This window comes from Pterocles gutturalis, unplaced genomic scaffold (assembly GCF_000699245.1).
Source record: "Pterocles gutturalis isolate BGI_N339 unplaced genomic scaffold, ASM69924v1 scaffold40802, whole genome shotgun sequence".
NCBI lineage: Eukaryota > Metazoa > Chordata > Aves > Pterocliformes > Pteroclidae > Pterocles > Pterocles gutturalis.
The window spans coordinates 1-7,829 of NW_010109253.1; the positions used below are offsets into that span (position 1 = coordinate 1).

At 42.1% G+C, this 7,829-nt stretch overlaps 1 protein-coding gene across 1 annotated transcript; it reads left to right on the forward strand.

The window, feature by feature from the left end:
• Positions 1-536: 536 nt before the first annotated feature.
• On the forward strand, positions 537-7,540 carry GORAB (golgin, RAB6-interacting; the record flags this gene model as incomplete). The annotated part of the gene is given in 5 exon segments (XM_010072913.1): positions 537-730; positions 732-874; positions 2,438-2,539; positions 4,307-4,447; positions 7,069-7,540. Coding segments are annotated over 5 exon segments (1,052 nt in total), but the record flags the coding sequence as incomplete, so codon positions are not given.
• Between the last annotated feature and the right edge of the window lie 289 nt (positions 7,541-7,829).

Consider the following 7,829-nt stretch of genomic DNA (forward strand, 5'->3'; position numbering starts at 1 on the left):
CTCAGTGTTTGCCCCAATCTCCCACCCAGCCCCTCTCTCTCTCTCCACTGTAACCTCTCTGTGTCACATTTCCAAGCTCTCCAGCCCCTTGTCCTGTACCCACACCTATCCATTACCCCACTCATGTACCCAGCCTCCTCTTTGCCCATCTGTCACCTTGTTCTTCCCCCATTCTTCACTTTAGAAACCCCCAGTTTGCCCATCTGACTGCTTGGGACCCTTCTTAAGCCCTACGTCTTCCTCTCTGTGATTCCCTCAAGGGTTGCCTCCAGTCCTCCCTAAGGTTCCTCCTTTAGTCCCTCAGTCCAGGCCCCTTATTCCTCTCTCTCCTCATTTCAGATGTTCAGATCATCTATAACTCCTGATTCTTAGGCTAACAAAACATTTCCAGGTTCCTGGGTTTTCCCCCACATTGCCTTCCCAGGCATGTCTGTTCCATAGGTTGGGTTTGTGCCAGTTTGTTTTCTTGCCCAGAAAGAGTCTGTCTCTGATTTCAAGATTTGGTTTTAATCCTGTTTCTCCTCATCCATTGATAGATTTGTATGAACCCTCGGAGCAGCAGCATCACCCCCACACTGTGAATAAGAGTCGGAAGCAAACGCAAAGAGAAAAAGCCTTCCAGCAGCAATGTCAGAAGCTGGGGCTGCAGGGTGGAGCAGCCTCTGTTCCTCCTGAGCAGTTGCTTTCTGCACCAAAACACAAGCCTTGCCATCCTCAGCAGCCTGTGCCACCACCTCATAAAAAAAAAAAGGCAAGGTGATAACCGAGACCAGCACAAGGAAGTGACATCCGTAGATCCTTGTAATGGCAGTGACAATGCGCAGACTCGCCCTGCGATGCCGAACTCCAAGGTGGAGAAAAAGAAAGTGGAACTGTTAGTAAGTCAGTAAAATTACGGGATGGGTTTTATTCTGTATTGACTCATTCTTTTGTTGTGCAGTAAAGTGAATTTTCCCATATCTAATAGGAAGGTTTGAGATATCAGTTTTGCTTCCTCTGCATTGAGCCTTTGTTTTTCATCTCTACTTGGGTTAAACCTGATTGAAGACCAAATTCTGTAGTGTAATCCATGCAGATACGCAGAGTGCTGTCTTCAAATAATTTCCTGTGGTGGTGGGACTGTACATCATAAAGTGCCTAAGACGTGGGACTGTCTTAATGGTTTATGGAGACTTAATCTTACCTATGCCATGCTGTGTAGACAAGCCAGCAGCCACAACAAAAAGCCCTTTTGGAAGCAGATATGCCGTGATTTCTGTAACTTTGTGTTCCCATCACAATATTGCTGCAGATTTGTTAATGCCAAAAGTGTTGGTAAGGAGGTAAAATTTCAGGTTTAAGCAGTTTTCTAGCTTTTGTGATTCAAGATGAGGCCAATCTCAGGGCTCTCACCTTGTGCATCAGCCCACAGTGGGGTGCCTGTCTCTCTCTGAAGCATCAGACTGGTACATGTGAGAGAAAGGAAAAAGGACTGGACATGGCTCTCTGGGAGTCATGGGACCGGCCCCCCTCCGCCCCCCATCTGCTGAATTCATCTCAGCCTGGGCACTTGAATTTAAATCTTATTAAAAATATTTCTCTATATGAGGTTTTAGGAATAGGGCAATGAGGAGAAGTCTGAAGAGGTTTTCTTGTGCAGCACTGGTTGCTAAGATTGTAGCAGCTGAGTTGCTCGGGTATTTTTAAGCTAAGCTATTTTTAAGAGAGAGCATGAAGAACAAAGCAGGGTGGAAAGCGGCCAAGCAGTTTTTGTTTCTCCTTAATCCTGCCCTGTTGTATTGACGCAGGTTGTCACCTCTCACCTGAGACCTTGCCTTCCACCCTCTGGGTCTGGTTGTACCTCTTGGTAGATGTAGCCTAGGAAGTGGACTATTTCCTTGGTGGCGAAAGGGAATTCTTGTTCTTCCTCGTTGCTTATTTTTGATGTAACTTTTACCAGCTCGTCATTTGTATCAGTTTAATTATTTGGTGGCTGTACTGTAAAGCAGACCTCTGAAAGGATCTATTTTATAGAAGAAACATTTCCAGAAAACAGGCTGTGTTGGCAGACTGAACAGATAGCAACTTCTAGCAGCCAGTAAGAAACCTGAAACTGCTTCTGCCTAGTGGGGAAGCACGTCCTTTAAATGAAAAATTCCACTCATTTCTGAAAAAAAACGCAGTATGCTCTTTCTTCCAGCAAAGCTGAATTAACCAGCAGCTTATTTGCTTATGAAGATTTCTGTTCTGATCAGCAGATTCCATCTGGAAATGTGTTATTGGTCAAAATTACTTCTTGCAGATGATTCTTCTTTGCTCAAAACCAAAATCTGTTTATTGTTCCTTTGACATTTTTAGAGTTTGCTCCAGGAAATATGATGGTGAATATTTGTATCATTTGGGGAACAGGGAGAGAAATGAAATTTCTGTTAATTTTGATCTTCTTGTCAATGAGCAGGCAAGAAAAATCACGATGGGAAATCCTCCAGCAAGAGCAGCGTCTGATAGAAGAGAAGAATAAGCGCAAGAAAGCACTCCTGGCCAAAGCTATTGCTGAGAGGTAAGGGGCTCTGCTGCAGCATGGGCTGAGGCTGAGGAAAGGATTACTCTTCATCTGCAACCAGTTGCCTATCTTTTATTTCAATCTCATTTTTTCCTCCTCTGTGTGCTCTCTGTATACTGCTCCACAAGTGAGCAACTGTGATTGACATTTCCCTTTGATGACAAGTTGTGCCTGAGCTTTTCACACTTCCGAAGCTGCAGCTCTGTGCACAGATGGAAAAGTTATTACACAATTCAAGAATTAGCTGAAGTCCTTGTGCCTGTTGGTGAGGGCATGTTGGGATGCTCAGATACTCATCGATGTTCTGTTCCTGATTTGTTTTCACTGGATTTAAGGAAAGTTTATTTGATTCCTAACCTATGAAGGGAAACTATAGCTATTTCTGTTTGAACTTTTGACTCTTTCTTATTATTATGTGAAAGGCATTGAAAAGAGTTAAGCTTTAAGAAGGGACCGTTTTACCACTGTCTGATTAGAAATGATAAAAATTCACATGTTCTCACAGTTGTTAGCTCTTGCTCTTCAGGTGACCAGACTTTAAGGTATTGTACAGTGTTGTCCACCAAAATAGTTTAGAGTGAAAGCAAAGTTTGCAGGGAAGGATGTTGGACCAGCTGGTAATACTGGGTCAAGAAAGGCGATGCAAAGCTTTCAGGGTCACAGTGCTCTCCCAGACATCTATTATGTTCTGCCCATCAAAGCTCTTGGGTAGCACAGGTGAACATAGCCAGTGCTGTGCAGAAGATTCTCTCTAAGGTTCTGAAGATTTTGTTTTCCTTCGCCAGGCAAAGGTAAAACACAAGTACATTTGCTCTGAGTCACTGTAGGACAGCGAACGTGGGTGTGACCACCAGGCTGGGTTCTTCCTCAGGCAGAGCATGAGAGAGAGGAGGACTTGGAAGGTGATAACTGGGGAGTTATGGCTGACATTCAAAAGCCTTCTTCAGGCTCTAAGCAATACTACAGGATGTCTGCTGCTCTCCACCTGCATCAGCTGGTCTAAGGAGAGATGGTGTCGCTTCCTACAAATCTAGTCTTGCTTTCAAATACCCGCTTTGGGGTGTAAAGCAGCGTCTGAAACACATGGGTTTGCTGGTGCTGATGAATGACAGCAAAGTGACCTGGTGTAAGAGCTTGTTGAAAGTTACTTAGCTTGAGAATGAAATCCATCAAAGCTTGCTGCCCTGAGCAACATTTAGTTTTCAGAACTTAGGAATGAATAGGCTGAGTTGAAAAAGGTTACATAAGGCTTGATTGAAATCCTTTGTGTTTGATGTAAAACTTTCCATTGACTTCATGGGGATTTGGCTAGGCCTGTTGGGAATAATTTTACAAAATGGAAATCAAGCTTAGGTTAGGTGACTTTTTGGCCCCTACTAACTGGGCTTCTTTGAAAGGGGATATTTGCAGGGCTAAATACCCTTCCCCCTCATTCTCCCCCCCCCCCAGCCATTTCCTGTTTCCTTACACTGAGAACTACTTAGATACAGCAGCTTCTTGTGTGTTTCCACAGTGAAGAAACACAATCCATTTTAGGCACTTTGATTATAGTCATTACGTAATTTTGCTGTAGTCCTTTAATAGCAGGCATTTTAGATCCCTGTGGATATTAAAAGAGATCAAAAGTCTTAAACCATAAAGCAGAAACCTTCTGAATAGCTCTTAAAGACATTAGTTGCTCTGCAAATGAAATGAGACCCATTATGTCAAGAAGAGAGGCTTGAAAAGAAGAAAGAAAAAAAAAAGAGCATCTTCCTTTTGCAGATCCAAAAGAACTCAAGCTGAAACAGTGAAACTAAAAAGGATTCAGAAGGAGTTACAAGCTCTGGATGACATGGTATCTGCTGACATTGGCATCCTGCGGAACCGCATTGATCAGGCCAGCTTGGACTACTCCTATGCCCGGTAAGCGCCAGACAGGGAGGAGGGAATAGCCCTGCCTGGGTGGAGGGAGAAAATGCTGTTTCCTGTCACCGAAGCAGTAATGGAGTTATGTCATTGTAATAATGTGTAGTTAAAGTGGTCACAGTCTGGGGGGCTTTCAAATCTTGAGGTAAAAGTGTGCTTTTTATTTCCTAATTTTTCCCTTGGAATCTGGAAACTGAAGTAGGCTTTCTGATTGCAGCCTCTGCTTTCCAGCTTTGTGCTGTCACGAGACATAGTTACTGCTTTAACTGCAGTTGTCCATAAGCCCTGCTTTATTGTTTCAAGGTTGTTTATTTCTTCTCAGGGGGAAAGAGTTTTTTTAAAAGGCCTAAAATGAAAGTCCTTTTCAGGGAAACTTGCTTGTTGATGACAGCTCTGGTCCTGTTGGAATCAATGGGACCAATTAAGCTTAAAACATAGAATACTGCTGAAGTGCTTTTGGAACTGGGACCAAAAATTGAAGGAAAAAGCAAGCTTTCACCCTTCACAATGTGCCTTTAATCACTCTGGTTCTGATGAGTTCCTTAAATGCAAGAAATTAATCGGAACACCCTATTAGTTGTGGGCAAACCACAACATCAGTAGATAAACATCAGCATGTTTATGTAGCCATTTAATAAAATGGAAATGTTCGGTTGCGGTTTTTGGTTCACGATTCAATGTGTTAAACATGTATTTCTCCTTATGACTTGTGCTATACGTTGACCACAGGCCAATAAACATGGTAATTAGTCTTTAAAAAAATAGCGGTGGTAGCTAAAAAATAAGGATTTTTTTTGTGTCATTATCATTTGAAATATCTAAGATTAGCTGCAGTTTCAGTATCTGAGTGCATATGAATACTGAATTTCATCTCCTCAAGAAGAAAAATATTTCCATGTATTTCAGGTTTAAGTCTGGTTTCCAAAACCATTAAATCCTCCTGGAAATTTCCTTACCAAAGTTTTGTAATAATGTGCCTATTTGAAATACTTAATGGCTAAAGAGAAGATAATATAAGTGTCTCTGATGTTTGGTAAGCAGTTTTTAACAAAAATAACAAAAGGGGATGCTGGTAGGACAAAGGGCATAAATGTTACAAAATACATAATGGCTTTCATGAACTTAGTAAATCTTTCTTTTTGTGAGGGAGGGATTTGGAAATGTGAATTAGATATTTTAATTGTTGTAGCTTTTAAGCATTACGAGCCAAAGGTGATTTACTTTTAAGTGGTGTCTTTTTAAGCAGTTTTTTAGTTCTTGCCTTATATTTTAGGGCTGAAACACAAATAATTTCAGTGGGTCAAAAAATGCAGTATTAAGTAGTCTTGGGCACGTACATAGTTAGGAGCATTTGAAAATTGCTGTGGAATGAAATTTTCCTAAATATGATGTGAAGAATGTGTGTGAATTCAGTCCAAAAGTTTAACTGTGCAGAAGTTTCCAGCATAGCATTAGTTTTCCCACTTCAGATACCTGGCCCACGGAAATCTTGGCTTGCTTGTGATGGAAATGTAAGTGGGCATCTTCTGCCCACTGCAGGCATAGCCTTTACAGCTGGGTCAAAGTTTTGTGATTATAAAGGGACATATTTGGGAACACTTTTCTATGTCTTGTTTCCTTAAGCAAAGGATCTCTCCTATCTTTCTGTTGCTTTGTTTAACCAGATATTTGAATCTGGTTTTATAAAACAGCTGGATTCTTTATTCAACCACCTTACTAATACTACTTTTATGAATGCTCTGTAAGGTACATCGCATAGTCATTCTGCAAAAGCTTTTGCATGTTCCCTTTCCTGATGAGCAAGATTGCATCTATCTTTCTATTAATTAAATCAAAATTAAGATACATATTCACTGAATGTAGTGGAAGATGCATCACTAATGTGGACACCAACCATTGAAGTGATAGATATCCCAGATGTGTTAACCCCAATAAATACTTGGAATATTTCCTTTTTGCTGTATTTGTCATGACAGGAAGTACGAATTGGCAGGAGGTGTGTGTCAGGGGGATGCTTACAATAAAATTCTACATCTGTTGCTACGCACAAGTTGTGATCGCTATTGATGTCATATGCTGTGTCAGTCTGTGCTGCTCATGATTTTCTGAACATATATATGGGTGGCTGGAAGAGTACAGTTCTAGTCGAGTACCAAAGGTAAATGTGTGTAGCACCATCGTAGTATCTGTGTCTGTTGGGTGGATGGTTGGATTGGAAAAAACACAAAACTGCTTTGTTTTTTTGTTTTCAGTTCACTAGATAGGTGTTCATCACAAGTGTGAAAACATTACAATTTCTGATGGTTTCTTTCTGCTCCTAGTGATGCATCTCGTAAAACAGGCAGTAAAAATGCTTGTTCATGATCCAATCTAGATTTCAGATGAGCAAATTAACTCTTGGAATACAGCAGCAGTGGAGGCTCATGTGTCAAGAGAAGATTTGATCGATTCACACTTACTTTCTTCCCTTTGACTAATGTAGCAGCATGTCATGAGATAGCTGGCATAATGCATTGCAGAGCACGTTGCATTGCAGGGATGCTTAAAATATCTGTCCATGTGTCAGATTATAAAGTGCTTTGAGAACTAACCCATGAGAAATGATGATGATTTTGCAGGAAGCGGTATGATAAGGCTGAGTCGGAGTACGTGGCAGCCAAGCTGGACCTCCAGCACAAGACGGAGATTAAGGAGCACCTCACAGAGCACCTGTGCACGATCATCCAGCAGAACGAACTCCGCAAGGCCAAGAAGCTGGAGGAGTTAATGCAGCAGCTGGAAGTGGAGGCAGATGAGGAAAATCTGGAACTTGAGATAGAGGTGGAGCGGATGCTGCAGCAGCAGGAGGCAGAAGCAGGGAGGCAAGCCAACCAGTCACACAATCATGCTGGGACAGCTAAGGAAAACCCCACTCCCAGTGTTACGGCGCAGGAGAGTGAGCATGCTAACCGTGCTGGTGCTTCTCCAACTGTTTCTGACCAGTTGGTTCAATCTGAAAACTCCGGGACCAAATCCCTCTCCAGCATGGACAGCCAAACTCAAGCAGTAAAAGTGACTCCAGGAAACTCCCCAGCTTGTTCTGGTACATGACTACTATATTCACATGCGCCAACCAGTTATGGCTGACATGCTCTCTGCGGGCTTGTGGGCTGTATATCTGGGTTTCTGCCGTGCCAGTAATGTGCACTTCATTTCTCATTTCCTTTAATATTGTTTTCAAATCTTAGAGGCTCTTTTCTTTTCCACAAGACTCTTATTTGGGGTTCACCATCTGTCTTCATCATTCTGGTTTAAGTTCATGTTCTCATGCCCAGCTCTTCATGGGGCTTTGTGCCTTCCTGAAACAGGATACTTGGAAGTGAACAGTAGGGTTTTTCCG